At 49.4% G+C, this 23,914-nt stretch overlaps 1 protein-coding gene and 1 long non-coding RNA gene across 5 annotated transcripts; one reads left to right on the plus strand and one right to left on the minus strand.

The window, feature by feature from the left end:
- The first annotated feature begins 3,867 nt into the window (after positions 1-3,867).
- Positions 3,868-19,624, plus strand: TPM4 (tropomyosin 4). 4 transcript variants are annotated; one of them, XM_080989190.1, is made up of 9 exons: positions 3,868-4,051; positions 7,392-7,517; positions 10,922-11,055; positions 12,044-12,161; positions 13,923-13,993; positions 16,071-16,146; positions 16,443-16,505; positions 16,602-16,671; positions 18,622-19,624. In XM_080989190.1, exons 1-9 carry the CDS (start codon positions 3,938-3,940, stop codon positions 18,702-18,704), a joined length of 855 nt encoding a protein of 284 aa, XP_080845316.1. In that variant the 5' UTR covers positions 3,868-3,937; the 3' UTR covers positions 18,705-19,624. The 4 variants fall into 4 exon arrangements, with proteins under 4 accessions (XP_080845316.1, XP_080845315.1, XP_080845318.1 ...); XM_080989189.1 differs by lacking the exon at positions 18,622-19,624 and adding an exon at positions 17,657-17,900 and having other exon boundaries at positions 3,869-4,051; XM_080989192.1 differs by lacking the exons at positions 3,868-4,051; positions 7,392-7,517 and adding an exon at positions 9,980-10,129.
- Positions 19,625-21,320: 1,696 nt separating this feature from the next.
- On the minus strand, positions 21,321-23,283 carry LOC308467540. The gene is made up of 2 exons (XR_013981186.1): positions 22,912-23,283; positions 21,321-21,675 (listed from the first exon to the last, which is right to left on the minus strand). It is a non-coding gene; the product is annotated as an uncharacterized lncRNA (long non-coding RNA).
- Positions 23,284-23,914: the final 631 nt, after the last annotated feature.

A 23,914-nucleotide genomic window follows, 5' to 3' on the forward strand; every position in this document is an offset into this window, starting at 1 on the left:
AGGGCGGGCGCCACCACCGAGAAGGCCCTCTGCCTGGTTCCCTGTAACCTCACTTCTCGCAGGGAGGGAACCGCCAGAAGGCCCTCGGGAGAGGGACCCCGGTGTCCGGGGTGGAGACGCTCCTTCAGATCTACTGGGCCATTTAGGGCTTTCAAGGTCAGCACCAACACTTTGAATTGTGCCTGGAAACGTCCCGGGAGCCAATGTAGGTCTTTCAGGACCGGTGTTATGTGGTCTTGGCGGCTGCTCTCAGTGGCCAGTCTAGCTGCCGCATTCTGGATTAGTTGCAATTTCTGGGTCACCTTCAAAGGTAGCCCCATGGAGAGCGCATGGCAGTAGTCCAAGCAGGAGAAAACCAGAGGATTTAGCCCAGGAAAACCCCCTAAATAATATATATTCCTCTCGGCTGCAGTTCGGACCTGGCTTTGGCTTGGGTTTGTTGCGTTGTGTCTGCTGCCCCCTGGTGGCCCGCTGGGGATTTGCGCCATCTTTGCGCCCATTTTTGCGCGCGGTTCTGCTTGGTCCTTGCGCATTTTCCTCGCAATGTGGTTTGATATGCAGGGAACCAGCCCGGGGCTGATCGACAGTGACAGACGTCAGGAAGACCCTCTGCCCGAGGAGATGAAACTTCCTTGATGGCTCAAGCATGAGACGTTCAATGTCACGGTCGTGGGTTCGAGTCCTGCGTAGGGCAAAAAGAGCCTTGCCTTGCTGCGGGTTGGTCTAGATGACCCATAGGGTCCCTCAGCAGTTCAACGGATGGATTTCTCCTCGCCCCCCCACGTGACCTGCCCAAAAACTAAGAAAGTTGATTCCGGTGCTGTGATTGGCTGGCCAGCTTTTCTCCCGGTGGACTTTATGAATGGCTGGAGGGAGATGCAAACAACTCGGCTCGGATTGGATAGCTGTTCTCCCGAGCCTGGACCGGTGAGTTGTGATTGGCTGGAGGATTGGCTCGCCTCTTTTGCCTGACAATTTGCTGGAAATGGGGCGCTAAGAAGGGGTGGGGTACCAGCTTGAATGAAATATTTATCCAATGAAAAGAGGGACGTCCTATTCCATCCCCTCCAACGTTTCTCCCCTGAAAAGAGGGACGTCCTATTCCATCCCCTCCAACGTTTCTCCCCTGAAAAGAGGGACGTCCTATTCCATCCCCTCCAACGTTTCTCCCCTGAAAAGAGGGACGTCCTATTCCATCCCCTAGGAAAGCAATGACAAACCTAGACAGCATCTTAAAAAGCAGAGACATCACCTTGCCAACAAAGGTCTGTATAGTTCAAGCTCTGGTTTTCCCAGTTGTGATGTATGGAAGTGAGAGCTGGACCATAAAGAAGGCTGATCGCCGAAGAATGGATGCTTTTGAATTCTGGTGCTGGAGGAGACTCTTGAGAGTCCCATGGACTGCAAGAAGATCAAACCTCTCCATTCTGAAGGAAATCAGCCCCGAGTGCTCACTGGAAGGACAGATCCTGAAGCTGAGGCTCCAAGACTTTGGCCACCTCAGAAGAAGAGAAGACTCCCTGGAAAAGACCCTGATGTTGGGAAAGATGGAGGGCGCAAGGAGAAGGGGACGACAGAGGATGAGATGGTGGGACAGTGTTCTCGAAGCTACCAGCATGAGAGTGGAAGACAGGAGGGCCTGGCGGGCTCTGGTCCAGGGGGTCACCAAGAGGCGGACATGACTAAACAACAACAATTTCATCCCCTCCAACGTTTCCCCACTGAAAATAGGGACGTCCTATTCAGTAATAATAAGGAGGAGGTAAGTAACTATGCAACCATTAGAAGACATCAGAAGGCTGCCCTGCAAAGAGAAGTTTCTTCATGTTTAATTTTATTATACACACTGTATGTGGCTGGGTCAACCTGGTTAGAGGGGTGGGGTATAAATAATAAAATTATTCACCATCATCATCATCATGGAATAGAGTGTCCCTGTTTTCAGGGGAGAAATGCTGGAGGGCATGCCCTGGGGTCTTGGGGTGAAGGGCAAGTGGTGATTAATAAGAATAAGAATATTCTTCTTCATCATCATAATTCAGAACATATCCTGTTGTACACAAACTAAAGGAAAAAACCCTTTTCTTCTTCTCTTCCCCTCTGCATTCAGACCTCCACCCTGGAATGGGAACCTGAATCTACACAGATATTTAAAAAACGCCATGAAAATGCTTTTTTAAAACAAAAACCGTTGTAAAAATATATGGAATTTGCCATTAGCTCGTCAGCGCCATCTAGTGCCCCATTTGTACAATGCACTCAAAACGCACTTAAAATGTTATATCTGTAGCCGAGTCTTAATCAAAACTGACCACATGCAAAAGTATTTTTCAGCCCAGACGGGTTTGCAACCTCGCCTCTGATTTTATTTCTGCCCGGTTACCAGCCGGACACCTGTTCTGTTTCTTCCCTGCTTTGCTTTTCCGCTACCACTGCCTCCTGACCCGCCCCAGAGCCGCCTCTCTCAATTCCCTTGATGTTTGTTCGAAAGTTCTCCATAAAAGGCCTCGGACCGTCTGCCTCGCCATTTCCTGGGAGACGGATCCTGTTTCGACTGGGCTCCGAACCAGAGCCGCTCTCCAGCTGCCTTGCCTGGTGGCAGAGAAAGAGCCCTCCTGAAGAGGGGCTTCTCCGGGGTCCAAGCATCTGGGAAATGGGCCATTTCCTTCGGGGCAGCCGCCCCAGTGCCAAGAAATTCTCAGCTTGCAACGCAAGAGCTTCCCAGAGCCTCAAACTCTTCCCCAACAAGCCGATTTGCAAGAGGCTGTTTCAAAAAGGTGAGCTCAGATTTTCTCAGGATCCCAGACGCCTCTGGGCTGCTTGCTCCCTGGCCCCAAGGAAGGAGTGCACTCTGCACATGCTCGAAGGGTGCCCTTTGCATGGCCCTCCGCTGGATCTCGGCTCGGCTTCTGCAAGCAATTTTGCAGTACCAGGACGACGTCTCCTTATTGAACGAAAGGAGGCAGCTTTTGCAGAGCCGGGCTCAGCCAGACAACCGCCAGGAAGAACGAAAAGCTTAGATCTGTTTGTGACAAGTGATGATTTACGCGGGGCCCAAAAGGGCTTGTGGCGGCCAGGACCCATTTCCACTGGGCTTTTATCTGGAGATGAAAGTATGAGGGAGAAAGCAAGCAGGACTAAGCTGGAATGCAAAAGCCGCTTCAGGGCCCTGGGAGCGCAAGAGCAGCAACCCTGTATTCTGTTTCCAGCTTTCTGCCACGTACTTTGCTTGCTGCTTCGTCTGCCGTCGCCACCATCTTCCCGATTATAAATCGTAGCATTGGAAGGGGACCCCTGAAGGACATCCATCCCAACCCCGTTGCAATGCAGGAATCTCAGCTAAAGCATCCCGGATGGATGGCTGCCCAACCCTCCAAGGAAGGAGAGTTTGCCGCCTTCCATTCCACGGTCAAACAGAAAGTTCTTCCTGATGTTGAGCCTCTCTTTTCTCGGAACTGGAAGCCGTGGGTTCGAGTCCTGCTCTCCACCAGCTGCTGCTGCTACAACCTTGGGAACTCACCGCGTTTGAGCAGAGTTTGAAGCCCACTTGTTTCGGCTGAGGCCCTGCACACTCCTTGCAAGATCTCCTTGCTCCATTCCCACCTGTAGGGTCTGGATCCTTTCCTATGGGTCGGGCCAAGTCTTGGCTCGGCTGCCCCACAGTGCCAGTCGAGGGAGCTTTGTGTCCCTGGCCCAGGCGCTCGCTTCTGCCGGAAAGTTAAAAATGGAAACAAGTGCTTTTCTTTTCTTTAAAGACGCCGAGCTCCTAATAAGGTGGCGGGAGAGGACTGGAGAGATTCCTCCCCACTTATCGTCGGCTACGTCAGCACCGCCAGGAGCTTAAAACCAGGAGCTCAAATATAGGGCCCCCCCAGTCGCCTGTTGCCTGCCTGCCCTCTGCCCTCACTGTCCGCAGAATCTCCCGCCAGCCGCAAAGATGGAGGCCATCAAGAAAAAGATGCAGATGTTGAAGCTGGACAAGGAGAACGCCATCGACCGAGCGGAGCAAGCCGAGGCGGACAAGAAGGCAGCGGAGGACAAGTGTAAACAGGTGAGGGGGCAGAAGACGGGGGGCAAGAGGCTTGAGGGGGCATGTGGGGGGAGAGGTGGGGGCAAGCTGCCCCACTGGGAGGTTTAATACATACATTCATCATCACTGCTGCTGCTAGCATCGCTTTTATTTTGATTATGCGCTCCGTAGATTGATGCGGAATGAATCTTTATTGCTAAAAAGCTACAACCAGGCACGTGCAACAGGCAGGTCGTGATCTACTGGTAGATCACTGGACTTCTGTGGTAGATCACTGGTAGATCACTGGTCCCCCCCCCTCAAGAAGCTGAACAAGTTTGGCTCCCAAAAAGCTCAATATTTTTGCCCCGGACCCCTGAAAAAGGTGGCTTTCCCTTCCCTAAGAAAAAGCTCAACCACTTCAACCTGAACCCCTGCAAAACGGGCCTTCTCTTTCTTAAGAAAAAGCAAAAATAGCTCATCAATTTTTACCTGAACCCCACAAAAGGGAGTAGATCACTGCCAGTTTTTAACTCTCTTGGAAGCTGGCCACCCCTGCTATAAGCCACCGCAATCGGTCACAACAAGTAGGATGCAAATAATTAATTTAAAACTGGAACAACAACAGCAAACATGCAAAAATGCAAAAAAATCACTCTTGTGTAAGTTAAGCACTCCACTTCTCACACAGACACCCCTTATGGTACTTGCCTTGGTGCCCAGCTCTCAACTTACTTGCAGCCGAGGCAAATTTTGCAACCTGTGCAAAATAATAAAGACAGCCAGCGAATTAGAGATTTGCTGAAGGGGAGGTCGGTTAGGGAGAGAGCCAAGGACGTAATCGAGGAATTTTTTTGTCTAGGGGGTGTATATAAATATTTATATTCTGGTTTTATCCTGTGAACTGGCCTGAGACCTTGCGGCTATAGAGAGGTATATATAGTCAACAAATAAATTATGCCCATTCTACAGACCGTGTCACTGAGGCACAAACTGCTAGGAGTCTCCAGAAGCAGCTCCTGCTGTCTTCTAGGGGGCTTACTCTCAGGTAAGGCCCTGCTGGGATGAAACGGGGCCTGTTCGCTGCTCCAAGACACAGGATCTGGTCTGCAGGAACTCTCCAAAGCTGCTTCTCCTTCTTTTTATCCTTTTTTTTGAGTCCAGACAAACATAGCAGAGGCAGCCCAGTGATCTCACTGGTTCCCCCGAATTTCCCCAAACAAGAGTGAGGTTGGTGGGAGGCTGGCTGCTTCCCTTCCTCATATTTCCCATGAAGAACAGATGAGCTCATGGCTGGATGTGATGGGCAGGATTAAGAGGCATTTATTTGCAGCTCTCCGCACCCGGGGAAAGAGCACGGACAGCTCGCTACCTGGGTTTAAGGCTGACCTTCTGGGATGAGGTGCTGGCAAACTCTGGGTCCCAGGGGTCTCCCTCTCCCTCTCTTCCCCCAGCGGCAGTTTAAGCCGCTCCAGCTGGCACCAAAGGCCCAGTCTCAGCTGTCTCTCAGCCGCAGCCCCCCAAACCCAAAGTGGGGAGCGGCCCAGTGACACACTGAGCAACCGTAACACCTGTCAAACATAGGAGAAAAAATTATCCGATGAAAATAGGGACGTCCTATTCCATCCCCTCCAACGTTTCTCCCCTGAAAAGAGGGACGTCCTATTCCATCCCCTCCAACGTTTCTCCCCTGAAAATAGGGACGTCCTATTCCATCCCCTCCAACGTTTCTCCCCTGAAAATAGGGACGTCCTATTCCATCCCCTCCAACGTTTCTCCCCTGAAAATAGGGACGTCCTAAGGAAAAGCGGGATATTCTGGAATCAGATCAGAAACCGGGGCGGCTTCTGTAAATCTGGGGCTGTCCCTGGAAAATAGGGGCACTTGGAGGGTCTGCGGAAGGAAAGGGGCCATTAAGGTGTTGGCTCAAGGCCAGGTGAGTGGGGAAGGGGACGAGTGAGCAGTGGCGTAGCGTGGGGGGTGCAGGGGGGGCCGGCCGCACCAGGCGCAACATCTGGGGGTTAGGGTTAGGGGGCGCAAATCCACGGGTTAGGGGGCGCAAATTACTTGCCTTGCCCCGGGTGCTGACAACCCACGCTACGCCACTGTGAGTGAGAAGTAGCCTCAGGCTCCCCACCCCCACCCCGAAAAGAACACACTGCGAAGGGCAGAACAGGGTGTTCGTTCCCACAGCCAGATAACTTTATCGCTGGCCGGCCACAAGATAAGGGGAGTGCTCATCAGAACCAGGGAAACTGGCACCCAGCGCTGGCCTGGAATGATATAAATAGCTGCTTTGAGAAAGCAGGATGGATTTATATGGGAAGGTGGAGAGGGAGAGAGAGAGAGAGAGAGAGAGAGAGAGAGAGAGAGAGAGAGAGAGAGATAAGGCTCCAGCATACATTTTTTGGCTGCTCGGCCTAAGGAGCAAAGGGTTGGTTTTCCATAAGTGGTTGCAAGAGGGTCACTGACCAGCCCCTCCCAAAAAAAGTGCATCACAATTTAATGTTCAAATAAAACGCTGTTCTCTGACCCAACCAATTAAATCTGCCTTGTTGTGGTTTTTCCTCTTGATGTTTCCTTCTCCCTTGTGGAAGCAAGGAGCGCAACATTAAAAAGATTCCTGGTGGATCGCGATTCTCCGCTGCAGGCCTGCTTAGATCTGAGTTGAATGCACTAGGAATTTTTTCTTGGGTTACTGTAAAGAAAAAACACCAAATGAAAAAACCCAGATTTTAAAAATCCAATTTTAATCCTGAAAAAGAGGACGTGTCTGGGAGAAATAGGACATTTGGCAACCCAATGCCCTATCTTCTTCCTCTCTGGCGATCCCTCGTAGCCGAGTAAGATTGTCTTCAATAAATACAGTTTTAACAATGAGTCCGTAAATGACTGTGGAGGCCAATTCTGGATCCACACGTCCTTCCACAGTGGGGACATTGGTTTCCGGGCAGGAGTTGATCCCGGTGAGGGTTTGCCAAGCGTGCCTTCCTCTTAGCACGTTTCTCCCTCTCGTCCTGAGTTCGAGTGTCTTCAAAGCCCATTACACCTTTGGTCAAGGCTGTTCTCCAACTGGAGCGCTCGCAGGCCAGTGTTTCCCAGTTGTCGGTGTTTATACTCCATTTTTAAAGCTTTTCCTTGAGAGAGTCTTTGAACCTCTTTTGTTGACCACCAGCATTAATCTTTCCATTTTTAAGTTCAGAATAGAGGAGTTGCTTTGGAAGACAATCATCAGGCTTCCACACAACATGACCAGTCCAGCGATGTTGCTTTGACACTGGCGATCTTTGCTTCTTCCAGTATACTGGTCTTCGTTCACCTGTCTTCCCAAGTGATGTGTATGTAATAATCTGCAATATTATCTCTCCCTCTCTTTGGGCAGGTGGAGGATGAACTGGTGTCTCTGCAGAAGAAACTCAAAGGCACTGAAGACGAGCTCGACAAATACTCCGAAGCCCTCAAGGATGCTCAGGAGAAGCTGGAGATGGCAGACAAGAAAGCCACGGATGTACGTAGGCTGGCCATGCCAAACTTGGGGCTGGGGGGGGGGTCCTCTGGGTTTTTTGGTCTACGATTCCCATCAACTTCTGCAGTGGGCACGCCAAGGCAGCAGTACTTGGCCTGTAAGGTAAAGGTAAAGGGACCCCTGACCGTTAGGTCCAGTTGTGACTGACTCTGGCGCTCATCTCGCTTTACTGGCCAAGGGAGCTGGCGTACAGCTTCCGGGTCATGTGGCCAGCATGACTAAGCCGCTTCTGGCGAACCAGAGCAGCGCACGGAAACGCCGTTTACCTTCCCGCCGGAGCGGTACCTATTTATCTACTTGTACTTTGACGTGCTTTCGAACTGCTAGGTTGCCAGGAGCAGGGACCGAGCAACGGGAGCTCACCCCGTCATTGCGGGGATTCGAACCGCCAACCTTCTGATTGGCAAGTCCTAGGCTCTGTGGTTTAACCCACAGCGCCACCCACGTCCCTGCACTGGCTGCAAAAGCTGATGGGTGCCAGTAGTGTAGAAAGCAGGGCCGTCTTTAGGTTACGCACCGCTGGGTTGGAAATATCTGCCCAGCACCCCCAAATTTAGTTAATTTCGGGTGCACGGCGCCGTTGAGAATGACAAGTGCCGACAAGTGCGGCGCGTCTTTGGTAAATGTGCGCATAAAGTCGAAAGTTTTACATCTTATTCAATTTTTTTGACTTCCATCCATCCTGTCTGAAAATTTTCCAATCTAATCTCTCAGTATGCATTTCTTATCTTCCCTATTACATTTCAAACTCATAACCAATATCTCTATCTTTTTCTACTTTGTAATACTTCATATATTTCTCCTCACAAAACTTCTTGCAGTCCTACTAGCGTGATTTGTTGATGACAGTTGCTTTTCAAATAATTCATATACCATATTTTTCACTCTATAAGACGCACCAGACCACAAGATGCACCTAGTTTCTGGAGGAGGAAAACAAGAAAAAAAATATATTCTGAATCTCAGAAGCCAGAACAGCAAGAGGGATCGCTGCGCAGCGAAAGCAGCAATCCCTCTTGCTGTTCTGGCTTCTGGGATAGCTGCGCAGCCTGCATTCGCTCCATAAGACGCACACACATTTCCCCTTACTTTTTAGGAGGGAAAAAGTGAGTCTTATAGAGCAAAAAATACGGTACTTCTTCCAGTCTTCTGTAAATCTCTGGTCCCGCAGCAGTAGGTATACATTTTGGTAATACCTAGGTATATATGTATTTTGTTTTTCTAGCTTGATCAAAATGATTAATTATTTCGTAACAGGTAGATAGTTAAGAGCTTAGGCGGCTTCAGCAGCGGGCGCCTGGTGCCCCCCAGAATTCGGCGCCGGGTGTCCCGCACCCCTTGGACCCCCGGGTAAAGACGGCCCTGGAAGGAAGGCTAGGTGGGGGCGGGGGCGATGGGGTGGCACTGGGGCTGTGGGTACCCCTCCCAAAGAAAGCTCAACCACTTTGGGCGGTTTCCCAAAGGAGGAGTAGGAAAGCCAAAAAGGCTTTGGACGAAAAAGAATTCGACTATGCCAGGGATGGGGGCTGAGGAAGAAATATAAAGTGCCTGTTCAGGTTGGCGAAGACATTTGGAGAGGAGGGGTGCCGCCTGGAATAAAAGACTGGATAAAATTCTGGCTGCAAAGATAAGAAACCAAGACGCAAGAGAAACATAGGGAGAATTCGGGGAATGTTTCGAGAATTTCAGCATCTATCCCCGAAGAGGACCTGGCAGCTAAATTAAGGAGGAGGAGTGGAAGGATATTTTGAACAACTCAAGAGTAAAGAGGAACCCTAGCGGAGAGAGAACCTCAGCTCCAGATTTTTGAGGATTTTGGGGGGGGAGCTACGCCCCTGGCCCCGGTGCGCCTCGGCTGGAGACCCAGAAAGAGCGCGTGGCTTCGGGCGCCTTTCCAAACCCCGAGGGAGGACTACCGCGGAATTTTTTGGGTGGGTGGGGGGGCTTCTTGAAAATATGGGGGTGCCCGGCTCCCTCTAGACGCCCCCCGTGGCGAGCTACGTTGCCTTTAGCAGAGACACCTGCCGTCCAGGTGGGCAGAGAGGGGGCTCCGTCCAGGGTTGCTTCCCTCGAACAGAGCGGGGGGGGGTCCCGTCTGATCGCTTGGGGCTCCCTGTCCCCTGAGAAGGAGCAGCAGTACCGCAGCCCAGCCGGGAGGAAGAGCCTCTGCCCGCCCCGTCCCGGCTAGCGGACCTCGGAGGTGCCCTCCTCCTTTGCGCGCCACCCCGAGGGGGCTGTCCTCGGGGTTGTCCCAGCGGTGGCCACGTCACGATGCGCCAGCGGTGCCGACGTCACGGCCCCTCCCCCGTCCCTTCCCTCCTCCTCCTCCTCCTCCTCCCCTTCCTCCCGCCCGACGCCGCTGCGCCCTCGCCAACGCGCACCGGAGGAGCCGCGCCCTTTGCTTCTCTTTGCCGCCGCCGCCGTTGCCGCATCCACGTGTGCCGCCGGGATCCGACGGGATGGCCGCCGCCACGGGCTCCCTGGAGGCGGTGAAGCGCAAGATCCAAGCGCTGCAACAGGAGGCCGACGAGGCCGAGGACCGCGCCCAGATCCTGCAGCGCCAGCGCGACCAGGAGCGCGAGCTGCGCGAGAAAGTGAGCGCCGTCGGAAGAGGAGCCTCGGCGGGGCGCGCGCAGCCGGCGCCGCCTCCGCCGCTTTGCGCCTCTCCACTTTGCGCCTTTCTCTCTCCGCTCTCCGCTCTCCTCCTCCTTCTTCTCTGCGCTCCTGCTGCCCCGGGACGCCCCGTCGGGGGAGAAGGGCGCGCCCGTTCCCCTCGCTTAGGATCGCCTTCCGCCGGAGCCGGGAAAGGCTGAAGAGGCACCCCCCCGGGAGGGAGGGAGCCAGGAGGAGAGCCCCAGCCGTCGAGGCTCCGCCCGACGCCTCTGCAAGATGCTCCCCGGGGCTGCGCGCGCCTCCTCCCGGCTCCTTCTGCGCCTCCTTCCCGCTGCGCCTGGACGCCTGGAGACCCCAGGGCCGGACCTCGCTCCGACGGGACGGGACACCTCCAGCTTCTCCTCCTCCTTCGGCTTTTTCTCTCCTACCTGTCCTCACCTGGCGTCCTCTTCCTTCTCTTTCCGGGCCTTTTGGGGGCGGCCAGGTAGGAAGCAAGGGGAGCCCCCCCCACAAGGAGACCCGCTACTGCCAGAGCAAGCGCTGGCCATGGGTGCAAATGTGGGGCGCTGGGGGCACCCTAAAATTTAAACCATCCCCCCATCCTCAGGAGCATCCAGTTAGCCAGAGCTGGAGCGATGGGGGGGGGGGATTAACCAGGTTTTTTCTGCCCCCTTGGCGTGTTCCAAACTGGCCCTTGGCCCCGGGTGAAATTAAGCCTCGTTTTGTCCTTGCATCACCCAGTGGCTCACTCCCCCCTCTGTGTTTCCCCACAGGCAGAAGGGGAGGTGGCTTCCCTGAACCGCAGGATCCAACTGGTGGAAGAGGAATTGGATCGGGCCCAGGAGCGTCTGGCTACCGCGTTGCAGAAGCTGGAGGAAGCCGAAAAGGCGGCCGATGAGAGCGAGAGGTATGTGGGGGGCGGCGTAAGGGGATTGCAGAGGAAGGTTTGTAGCCCCCACAGCAGCTGAGGCTGCCCAAAGTAGTAATAATGATGAAGATGATAATAATAATAATAATAATAATAATTATTATTATTATTATTATTATTATTATTATTATTTTGTTACCCGTACTCCGCCATTCTGGGCGATTTCCAACACACATAAAAACATACACCAAGCATCAAAAACTTCCCTATACAGGGCTGCCTTCAGATGTCTTCTAAAAGTTGACATCTAGTGGGAGGGAGTTCCACAGGGCGGGCGCCACCACTGAGAAGGCCCTCTGCCTAGTTCCCTGCAACCAAACTTCTCGCAGGGAGGGAACCGCCAGAAGACCCTTGGAGCTGGACCTCAGGGTCTGGGCTGGATGATGGGGGTGGAGACGCTCCTTCCGGTATACCGGGCCGAGGCTGTTTAGGGCTTTCAAGGTCAGCACCAAAACTTTGAATTGCGCTCAGAAATGTTCTGGGAGCCAATGAAGGTCTTTCAGGACCAGTGTTATGTGGTCTCCACTCCCAGTCTGGCTGCCGCATTCTGAATTAGTTGCAGTTTCTGGGTCACCTTCAAAGGCAGCCCCACGTAGAGCGCATGGCAGTAGTCCAAGCGGGAGATAACCAGAGCATGCACCACTCTGGCCAGACAGTCTGTGGGCAGGGAGGGTCTCAGATGAAGCTGGTAGACAGACTTCCTTCTTGGTTGCAGAATAGTGGGGGGGGGGGGGGGAGGCCAAGGAAGTCTTCCCTCCCACCTTTTCACCTCCCAAATTTAGAATTCGTCCCCAGCCGCGACCGTTGGAACAAGTAGACCCCAAATTAGACGTCTCTCGGTTCCGTCACACGGGCTTGACTTGGTCTCATCCGATAAGGCAAAACGCAGACCGACAAGGGCATGAGCGTTGCTGGTGGGGAAGGACGGGTGTTTGGGAGTTCAGAACGGCTCCTCTTGTGTCTCCAGAGGCATGAAGGTGATCGAAAACAGAGCCATGAAGGACGAGGAGAAGATGGAAATTCAGGAGTTGCAGCTGAAGGAAGCCAAACATATCGCAGAGGAGGCCGATCGCAAATACGAAGAGGTGAGTTGGGGGTTGCCCTGGGGGGACGTGGTGATGGTGGGGGGCTGCACAGGGCCAGGTTTGGAGGAAGACCCCTCTAGCAGCAGCTAAAACGCCCCTTTGGCGTTCCTTGCTGCAGGCAAAATGGACCTGAATCTTTTTTTTAAAAAAAACCAATCATTATTATTTTTAAAGCCATTTTCAGAACGAATTTTTAAGCAAAAATGGCTTCATCTTCTTTTTCATCCAGTGAGGTTTATTACTGTATGGGGGGGGGACTTTCTGGGGTTTGTCTTTAGAAGCGAGTTCCTAAATCTGTGCAGATTTAAACAAGCGGAAAGCATACAACGCTTTTGGGTTGAGACAAAATTGCAAGGGCGCAGAACAGGAAACATTAAAAAGCCCTGGAAGAAGAGACCAAGACGTGATTGTAACAAGGTTTCCAACGTTAAGAGCAGGAATCAAAACTTTAGTAGAGAGAAAACAACAGATTTGATTGTATCAATTAACGTTTCAGCAAAGCTTCTGCTGTAATTATACAGAAGATTTGCCATTCCAGCACTGATTTTCCTTCTCTGCCTTTCAGACTCAAGCCCCACAAATATCTCCCCGCCCTTTAAAAGTCAGTATTTGATACTCTTTAGCTAGGATATATGGAAACAAGGAAGGGTTTAGCTGCATGAATGGAAAGCAGCGATACCAAATCTGAAGGTTGTTGCAAAATATAACTTCAACAGTACCTGAATCGTTGCATTTAATATATTTTTTTGCAACCGCAGGGACTGGGAGATAAATCACTGGCTCTGCGATTTGAGGATTGCTCCTTGCAGAGCAAGCTGCGATCGTTAGATCGAGAGATAAAGTTGTGAGGTCACTTCCTGCAGCTTGGAGGGTTGCATCCGGCCTGGAGGCCAGGGGCAGGTCACAGCAGCACCCCCCCCCAAAAGAAAATTGGCAGCTTCCTGTGTTCCTATCTGGTTTTTGCAAATCGTTTCTTTCACGCCACGTGAAGTCTATGACCAGTGCTGGATTTACGTATAACCTAAACAAGCTCTAGCTTAGGGCCCCACTCTCTTGGGCCCCCCCAAAAAAATTAAAGGGGGAAAAAAACCTGGATGTGCATTTCCAAAATATAAGATAAGAAAACAAATAAAATAAAGCCGACATACAGCAACAGTGTTTTGTGTTGTGGAGGCTCCTATTTGTGATGTGCAAATGGCTAGAGATACCCATGAGGTCCACAAATGACCATATAACATCTATTCAACACAAAAGAACAGTGACAATTTGTTGCAGACAAAGGACAGCTGGACATAGAAAGGGCCCCATTACCTTCAGGAGCCGAGGGCCGCATCCAACCGAAATCTGGCCCTGGGTCTATCCATGTGAGTCACCAGATGCTGTTGAACTACAACTCCCATCACCCCTAGTTAGCAAGGCCAGAGCTCAGGGATGGTGGGAGTTGTAGTCCAACAACATCTGGGGACCCACAGGTTGAGAACCGCTGCCCTAGCTGGCAAGGTCAAGGATTATTATGGGGTGTGTGTGTTACAGGCTGCCCCCCGATTTCATAAACTGGTATCCCCCTCCAATTCTGGGCTCCTTCTCTCCCACTTTCCCCTTTGCAACCGATGGGCTCCTTGCAAATTTTCAGATTTTCTCCAGCTGGCTGCTTTGACATTAGGAGGAAATTCCTTTTGGATGTTTCCTGCCCCTCTATTTTTGGAGCCCTGCAAAGGCTCCCGAGGTTTCGTCTTCTCTGATCCGTTATGCTTCCTGCAGGTTGCACGGAAACTGGTCATTCTGGAGGGAGAACTGGAAAGAGCGGAGGAGCGAGCCGAGGTTTCTGAATTGTGAGTATCCCTTGACGCCTCTGAATGGAGCTGGGAACAGTGGCGTAGCGTGGGTTGTCAGCACCCGGGGCAAGGCAAGTAATTTGCGCCCCCTAACCCATGGATTTGCGCCCCCTAACCCGTGGATTTGCGCCCCCTAACCCCCAGATTTTGCGCCCGGTGCGGCCGGCCCCCCCTGCACCCCCCACGCTACGCCACTGGCTGGGAAACCCCTCTGCCCCAGCAAGGCTGCTTGGGAAAGAGATTTCTCTAGGGTTGCCATTCAGTACTTGGGCGTGATCTCAGTGGGCTGGGGTTTTTTGGTGCCTCGTTGATTTTAGTGGGACATGGGGGGTTTCCACAGACTGGGGGAGCAGGAGGCTAATAGGAATTAGAATCTGGGGGGCACTGATTGCCCCCATCTCTGCTCAGGTTCGTGACAACTGGACCTGAACTCACCACTTCAGCCCAGAGACTCTCTCGTTTGTGTGAATAAATAAGGAAGTTGGCTCGCCCAGCAATGGCAGTGTTTAAAGTTTTTATATATATATTTAATTATTCATAAACCAACAAAAGATAACATTGTAAGTTCAGTATTCTCATAAAGACAAATACAATTATTCATACACCTCATAAAGAAAAACAAACGTACTTATAAGCAAAAAAGAAAATTTCCCCTTACATACAGTTGACTTCCCATTCATTCCATATTTCTTCAAAATTAACAAAACTTGATGAGTCAGTTTTTCTGTTATTCAATGTTAAGTTATTATAATGGTTAAGTTTTAAAAGTTAAGTTATAATAGTCAAGTTAGATATATCATATATATATCTATAGGATTGTAAAAATATACACATAAAACAAAGAATAATTCAAGATCCAAATGGTTGGGGTTATTTCTTCCTTCCACCTCTGGGCTAATAGCATCCGTGTGGCTGTTGTCACATACATAAACACTCTTTTCTGGTCCTTTGGTATCTCTGTACCTTTAATTCCTAATAAGAAGGCTTCTGGGTTTTTTAACAAAAGTTATTTTAAATGTTTTTTTCATTATATAACTTTAAAAAAAACAACACCAAAAAAAGAATTACAAATATCAATTTCAAAATCCATATTCATTTTGTAACATAACATAACAACTATTACATAGTTGACTAAATTAAAATATACCTAATGGCTATAGACTTCCCTTTACTGTATATAAATGCAACACGATTAGAAATATTATATTAGAATTTTTTTTATAAATTCTCCTATACCCCCCACTCCCCTTCACCCATGTGTGATCTCAATATTTTTTTTACTTCTCCCATCTTGTTGTGTTGTTGTAGTTTAATAATTATTCAATTGATTCTTTTATTATTTCATTGCTTACCTCTGCACGTTTTACGCATTATCTATTAATATTCCAGTTCCGGAAGTATATTTTTTCATGTATATCATCTCCTAGAGAGAGTTTAAAGTCATGGGGGCTCTTGAATGCGTTGTTAAACAAAGGCGGGGGGTAACCCACTTGGGAGAGTAGAGGGGACGACGACAAGTGCTGACCCCCAGGCCCTATTTCCCCATTCACTACAATAATTTGCTGAAATGGTGCAGTTGACAAATAGCCTAAGAGGCAATTCAAAACAAAAAATTATGGAAAAGTGGGATAGATATAATAACATATCTGTTCAAAAATACAGTAAAGGTTTGCTATCTATGCTAGCGTTCAATTGACGTTGGAGAGAGACTGAGTTGAGAAATAAGACCAAGGGTACATATTGATATAGGAATCTATTAGATAAAATGTAAAGAAATAGACAATAATAAGAGTGCATTCATTTGTAAAAAAGGAATATACAGCGGGATAGACAGGAAGTCCAAAGTGTTGGTACTTGTATGACTTTGGAATAGTTTTTTGTCCTTGTTTCTTTTCTTTAGGTATATAAACTTGTATACATGCTGAAAATTGTATTATAATAAGCCTTGTGATGTAATATGATGATGTTAATAAATAAATAAAACAAAGGCAGATGGGGATGGGGAGCCCACCTGGGAGAGTGGGGGGAACAGTGACAAGCGCTGACCCCCAGGCCCTGTTTCCCCCTCTGGCAGAAAATGCAGTGACCTTGAAGAGGAGCTGAAGAACGTCACCAACAACCTCAAATCTCTTGAAGCTCAGTCAGAGAAGGTTGGTAGCAGCCCTTGGCAGAGGTTGGGACTGAAGAGGCTGGCTTGGCAGGGAAGTGGGGGCTCCTCTCCCCAGCCCCCCATCAAGCCCAGCCTTGTTTGGGGAGAGCAGCCTTCTGCGGAGAAGCTGGGGAACAGCTTGATCCTTGAGGCTTGCCTCTTTTGGCTCTTGAGGAGGACGCCCCGGGGTGCTGCCTGCCTCAGGGTGACTGGCAAGTGTGGGAATCGGCGGCAGTCTCAACTGTTGCCCAGGATTTCCTAGGAATGAAGGAGCCTGTTTTTGCCCTGTTTTTGTAGTACTCTGAAAAAGAGGACAAGTACGAAGAGGAAATCAAGGTTCTGACCGACAAGCTGAAGGAGGTGAGGTTCCTGGGTGGCCGAGTTGGTTTTGGGGTGCGTTGGGGTCCCTGCTCAGTGGTCACAGTTCCCTTTTCTTGACCCTCTCCGTGTCTCTAGGCTGAAACGCGCGCCGAGTTTGCAGAGAGAACGGTTGCCAAGCTAGAAAAGACGATCGATGACCTGGAAGGTATGAGGCTGTTTGACGTGTGTGTGATTTAAGTTGCTGAGTTAATATTAGGGTTTCTCTTGCTGCGTGTCTGTGGTTAGCCCCAGGAAGTACATATCTGCCCCCTGAGCTGTGGTCGGACTCTCAGCTCTGTGTGGTCAGGCTGAGAATGAAGACCAGGAAGTCTTGGGGTGACTTCAGTCCCTGTACAGTGGTCCCTTGGTTCTCAAACTTAATCCATTCCGGAAGTCTGTTCCAAAACCAAAGCGTTCCAAAACCAAGGCGTGCTTTCCTGTAGAAAGTCATGCAAAATGGATTAATCTGTTCCAGACTTTTAAAAACAACCCCTAAAATGGCAACTTAACATGAACTTTACTATCTAACGAGACCATCTATAAAATAAATAAGACAGTATTGTAGATGATAAAAATGAAACTTCCTTTTTTTTCTTCCCTCCACTGACGATGGTCATTGTTTGGATGGGGGGGCTTTTATTCATGTCCACAGTCACACAATCAATCATTAGCTGAACTGGGTTCCACACAGTCACAAAAACAAATGAACCGAAAAAGCTTCAAAAACAAAAATGCAAAATAAGGAGCAAATCGCCAAACTTAATCCATTCCGGAAGATCGCGTGACTTCTGAAATGTTCGGAAACCGAGGCGCGGCTTCTGATTGGTGCAGGCGCCCCGGAAACAACAGCCGACAGTTGCATCGGACGTTCGGCTTCCAAAAATCATTCGAAAACTGGAACACTTACTTCCAGGTTTTCGGAATTTGACAACCAAGGCGTTTGAGAACCACTGTATTGTCCTTTTTGCAAAATTACTGGGCTTTAATGTAGGTGGAAGTGTTTGGGACAAACTAATGCCTCTCTTATTGCTGAAATCTTTCTGAAAATCTCCTCTGAAATGTTTTTCTATCCTTCTCTGTGTATTTTTTAACGTTCCCTTTCCTCCCTTCTCCCTTTTCTTCTCCTCTCGCTCTGTTTCTCTGTCTGGCAGACGAGCTGTATGCTCAAAAGTTGAAGTACAAAGCGATCAGCGAGGAGCTGGACCACGCTTTGAACGACATGACTTCCTTGTAGGAAGATAAATCGATCGCTGCGATCTCTCTGCCAGCTCTCCTGTCCTGCCTAAGAACCTGCTGCCTCCGTGTGCCTTCTTCACAAGTTTCCCGGTCTTTCTTCCTGTCTTCCTTTTTTCTGTAAAAACTTGCTTCCATTAAAAAAACCTTAGAGTTCTTGTATTTCCTCTCTGCTTATTCATTTTCTCCATTTCCTATACAAAAGGCGTCTCTCCCTCTTGCTTGCTTCTCTATTATTAGACGGTTTTCCGAGGTCTAAGGTGGCTTAATAGCTTAAAACAATTCAAACAGAAAAGAAAGATTTCACAGCACTCAGACGGACTAACTAGCCAAGCCGAAAGCTAGAGGCAAGAAATGTCGATTTGCTGTTCTGTTTTTTTCCTTGTTTTTTTCCTGTGTTTTATTCTGCAAATTGCCCTGAGATCTTATGACGAAGGGCAGTAGACACATCTAATAGATAAATTAAATATTACACCATAGAGCTATATATTTTGGGCTGTGGTTTTTACCTGAACTTCCACATACCCTCAAGAAAGATGCCTTGTTTCTATCTGAGCCCAGTCCTTTTCGTAGCTTGCTGGAAATAATGGATCTCAGAGACAAATAGTCTTCTCCATCTAGCCAATTGTCCGGGGTGGTGGTGGTGCGAATTACAGTGCAACATCTGGGGGGGCACAGCTGGTTTCCTTCAGTTGCCTTAAAACTTATGCACCAGGCGTAAGAAAAGCGCTTGCCTGGGGAAAAGCTTATTCAGAGGGGTGGCTGCCTTGATAAAAAACCCACAACAGGAGATTGGTTGCAACTAGAATAGAGCCGTCCTAGTCAGACATGCCCCTTGAACGGGCGTCTCAAAATAAACTTGTCTCCCATTCATTCTCATCAGAAAAAGTTGCCCAGGCGAAAGAAGAGAACCTGACTTTGCACCGGACGCTGGATCAGACCCTCAGCGAGCTCGGCAGCATATAACTCCGCGCCGGAAAAATCACCCGGACTTCGGGAAGCCAAGAGGATCCTGCCAAAAATAGCGGCTTCCTCTTTGAATCCACTTCTTTTCTCCTGCTTTCTCTCTCTCGTCTTCCCCACCTTTCAGATCACACAAAATGCCAACCTTCTCTTATCCTCCCTCTTTCCCCCTTTAAGCATTGAGGTTTTGGGCACCAACTGAATGTAGTTTTTTTTGTTTGTTTGTTCGTAATCCTCTGCGGCAGAACGTTGCGAAACCGGGAAAGCTGTGCGCCAAGGCATCCGTTTCCCGCAGGGCTGCTCCGAAGGTGCTAACTTCTCTTGATAACTGGAAACGCACGTGTTTTGTGCAAAACCGAGCAGGGAGCACGGGCCCAGTTGAGGTGACAGGGAAACAGAGCTATTGGCGGTAGCTAGCGTCATTTTCTTAGCTGCCGTTTCTTACTGCAATCGCAAGACCGCAGAAAACTCTCTTGCAGAAGCGCAAAGTTTATGCAGAAAGCCTGCAACGTTCCGCCGGAAGACGGCTTTCTTTCGCAGTCTTCCTCGTTTACAGAAAGTTCGTAAAACTAGAAGCTTACACATTCCATAGGAAGGCTAGACGTACTGGCTTCCTAGTTTACAGAGCTGTGCCAAAATACTATTTCTTTGTGTGTGTGTTTCATCTCCTTGAACATCTTGAGAAGCAGACCAAAAAAAGCAGAAGGCATTTCCCGTTGGCCAATCTTAGGGTGCTCTGACGGGGAAACGGTGTCTTCTGCACTTCTGTATTTATTAATTTTTTTGCAAGGAGGGTGGAAGGAAGGGAAACGGGCAACATGAATTCAACCACCCAATCCCTCGATATGTATCCTGTTAACATGGCAATAGCTTTTTTTTATTTTTAAGCTTTCAATCTAATAATAAAACCTTTCTCCCCCCTATAGACATTTCCACTTTGTGGGGCATTTCTTAACATAATGAATCGGGGCCGGATGTGGGTTTGATGAAGCCCTAAGCTACTGAAGGCAACGGGGCCCTTTTATGTCCAGCTGTCCTTTGTCGACAACAAATTGTCACTGTTTTTTTGTGTTAAATATATGCTAGATGGTCATTGATGGACCCAACAGGTATCGCAAGCCATTTGCACATATTGCCCTGCAACCAGTCCATGCAGAATGTCGGCACCCTATATATAGAAAGGAGCAAACCAGTGATATTTTAGGGAGCAGGCGGGGCCCATGACTTACACCATAGGAGCCTACAGAACACAAAACGCTGTTGCTGTATGTAGGTTTAATTTTGTTTTCTATCTTATATTTTGGAAATGTACATCCAGGTTTTTTGGGGGCCCCCAAACTAGAGCTTGTTTAGCTTATACGTAAATCTGGCACTGTAATGAATATGGATTTAGTGCTGAAATCGTACCATAGGGCACAGGAGGTTGGGGTTGGGAATAAGAAGCGCTCCATTCCCTGAATCGGACAGGGAGCAGCAGCGGTGTTCAGGGGAATGACAAACCGCTTGCTGGTTTTTTTTGAAACTCTGGCGAGTTTAAGACTTCCAGCCGGCCAGATCAGCTGCAGAACGAGCGAAGGAATGCTTCTTTGGCATTTCAGACTCTTTCTAGGTCATCGGCAAATGCGTTTTGGTGGGGAGATGGGAGGAGAAGCTCTGCTGATCGCATCAGAAGGTGGTTCCCACCCAGTGGGGTTGGCATTGCTGCTGCTGGAAAGTATTTTCTGTGGGAAGCGTGAGAGACTTGAGAAATGATTCCCAAATGCTGGCTATCTTCAGGCAAATAAACGCTGCCGTAGCTGCTGCCTAGCACAGCCTCCCTGGGGAAAAAGGGATCCCTGATTTGTGTCCTGCTTTTCACGGTTCCACTTACTGAATAGTGCCAACAAGGCCCTTATTGACTTTCGGAAGGCTCAAACAAGAATAAAACCACACCTGGCTTCGATTTGGAGGCAGCTGTCTGAGCCTGAGAAACGGGAGGAAGGAAAAGACATGGATGGGGGCTCTTGAACTAAAATCAGAAGCCGGAAAGTTGGTGCATTCTTCTGTTTTCTTTTTTTGAAGTGTTAACACTTTTTATAAAATGGATTGAGGGGCTCCTGTGTCTGTTTCCTTTAGCCTCTGTCCTTTTCAAACACGCAAGCGAGTTTGTGTGTTTCAGGACAAGGCTGATGTTGACTTAGCCACACCTGAAGCTGGCTGTGCCCAAACTTGGGTCACTTTCACGTTTAAGAACTGCAACGAGGATAGGTTTGTGTAAAAGTAGTCGTTTGCCTTTTGCTCAAAAATACGTTCGTTCGCCTCTGTGGACAGAGAGACGCTGTTTTTCTGTATTTTTAATTTTCTTCAGGAGCAGTTTTGGTTTTTAAATGTTTAACGAGTCCCCGTGCGCTGGGCTTTCCTAGTCAAGTGCCGAGAGGAGGAAAAGTAAAGCATTTTGATTGTTGGTTTAATGAAAACGATGCAAATAGGCGTTATATGTCTTGGCAGCTGTCACTAGTCATGTTCTAGGAGGAAGGGGAAACGCCCTCAAATGCAGGGCAGCAGTCAGGAGAAGGAGAACCGATGAGCTGGCGGTAAATAAAGCAAAACACATTAACCGTTTAGTCACAGAATCAAACGTTTTGTATAAGGCCTCCCTTGCCTTTATTTAAGCTAGAGTCAGATACAGTGTTTAAATATGTGATAATATAATGGAAAACTGAGATTTTCGGCAGGTAAAGAACAGCAGTCATTTACTTGAAGCTGTAAGATCCAGATGTTTAAAACGCAAGTTTAATCGAACCAGTTACAGAAGGTTGTGCCGAACAAGGTCTCCAATCCAGAAACTGTCCTGTCTGCCAAGTTGTGCCCTTTTAGCAAAACGAGACAAGCCTGGGGAGTGGGGGAGAAGCAAAACAAAAATGGCTCATTTGGTCCAGCTGACTTTTGGGATGTCGTAATGTTCTGTCAAGGTGTCCAGGTGCCGATTGAAATCCTAGGATGGGAAAGGAGAGAGAGATGCAAAATCAAGGCAACTGAAGCGACTTCAATCATCTTGGAATATATTTAAAAACCCACGTTTAATTATATATGCCTGCCTACTTCAGGGAAGCCTGATCAATACTAACGGAAGGCAGATTAGCCCCGTGTTCCAGTTAGCCGGCCACAGCAAGAAAGCATCACTTGCCGGGCACATCGCTGAGGCCGGCTTGCGTGTGGCGTGGGTGAGCCCTTCTCTGCAAGCAGACTGGTTAGATTTGACAGCAATTTGGAGCCCCGCTTGCAGCCCAAATCTGGCTATAAGAAGGGGATTCGTCAGGAAAAAAAGAGGACGCAGATTTTCATAAAATGTGCAAGGTTAGAAATTGCTTCTATACAAAATGCATCGCAGATGGGAAGACCATGGGCAAGGAATTAACAGTCTGCTGGCTAGATGCTAACTTCAAGGCCCCAGCCTGCCAAACAGAAGAACTTTCCTCTCTAACGAAGGGCACACAGCCGCCCTGAGGCAAAGAGGGAGACCGGGAAATTCTCTCTCCTGACATTTGTGATGACAACCCGGGGGAAAACCCCTAACACTCCCACCTCTCTCTTCTTCAAGCCTTCACCCCCATCGTCCAGCCCGGACACCGAGGTCCAGCTCCGAGGACCTTCTAGCAGTTCCCTCCATGTGAGAAGTGAGGTTACAGGGAACCAGGCAGAGGGCCTTCTCGGTGGTGGCACCCACCCTGTGGAACGCCCTCCCAGCAGATGTCAAGGAAATCAACAACTATCTTACTTTTAGGAGACATCTGAAGGCAGCCCTGTTTAGGGAAGCTTTTAATGACTGGTGTTTTTAATATTCTATTGAAAGCTGCCCAGATTGGCTGGGGAGGCCTGGCCAGATGGGTGGGGTATAAGTAAGAAATAATTATTATTATTCGAGCAGTACATGGAGGAAGCCACAGAGCTCAGAGGTCAGGGATGCCATGCTTCGCATGCAGAAGGTCGCTGGTTCCACGTTGCAGCTGAAGGACCCGGGCAATAAGTGTTAACAAAGAGACAGACCTTCTTTGCCTACACAGCAGAGTCCTTGCAGTCCTTCCTCTCTGCTTGCTGCTGCGGGATCCCTCACCTCTTTGCGTGCCCCTTCCTCCTGTCCTTCCCTTTGCACAGGCAAACCATTCCCCAGAAACTCTTGTCAGAGCAAGCGTGTTTAAGGCAGCATCTCTCCCTTGGGGCAGCGACTCACCTCGACTCTCTGCTTGTGGGTTTTGGATGCTTTCTTCAGGATCCTCTCGATTTGCTGCAGGGCAGGGGGGAAAAGAGGAGCAGTTACTTTTGTCCCTCCTCAGCCCATCTCCCTTGTGTTAAATGAATTCTAAGGTCTTATATATGTAAAATAAATGTTCACAAATGTACAAGGCAAACACCAGTGGCGTAGCGTGGGTTGTCAGCACCCGGGGCAAGGCAAGTAATTTGTGCCCCCTAACCCGTGGATTTGCGCCCCCTAACTCGTGGATTTTAGCACTCGAGTCTCTTCCACTAGATTAGTTAAAGAAACCCTTACCCCCTAAGCACATGTATTGTCTGCAGTGAGAGAGAGTGAGCCAGGTAGGGGCAGAGAGCTGTGAGGGCGAGCGCGCCCCCCCAGATGTTGTGCCCGGTGCAGCCGGCCCCCCCTGCACCCCCCACGCTACGCCACTGGCAAACACACATGTAAGTATATAAACCACGTGTCTGAAATAGTACAGGAGAGCAATCCTGAAGCCATGTGGACTCTCCCAAATTGACCTCAAATATTTCTCTGCAAGGAGGAAGGAAATGGGGAAAGCTTTCCAATGGTCTTTGGACTGTAGGGGCTTATGCCTCCCTTTTCAAATACAGTCTGGCAAGTATCTGTTCAGCTGAGCACACTCTCAATATGCGTAAGAGATTCAGGAACTGAGTATTGACCATCTCCAAGGAATGGCCAGGCTACCCGGAAAAGGCAATTGATAAGGCATGATTGATCAGGTCTCCTGGCAGACAGGAGAGAAGCAACACACTCCCATTTCTGCTGGGGACCACCTCTTTCTGTGATGTATGCGTGATGTTTTGGGGGGTGGTCTTGAGCTACAGGGGAGGCAATTTCAAAAGTCTATATAGGGGCTTGTGCACCATTGTTCTGGGTTCCTCTCCTCCCTCCCTGAATGTGGGGAGTGAAGACCCTGTTGCAACAGTTCAATAATGACCAGGCTTACTAGCGGCTTTGC

This window comes from Podarcis pityusensis (assembly GCF_964106645.2).
Source record: "Podarcis pityusensis genome assembly, chromosome: 18".
Lineage (NCBI taxonomy): Eukaryota > Metazoa > Chordata > Lepidosauria > Squamata > Lacertidae > Podarcis > Podarcis pityusensis.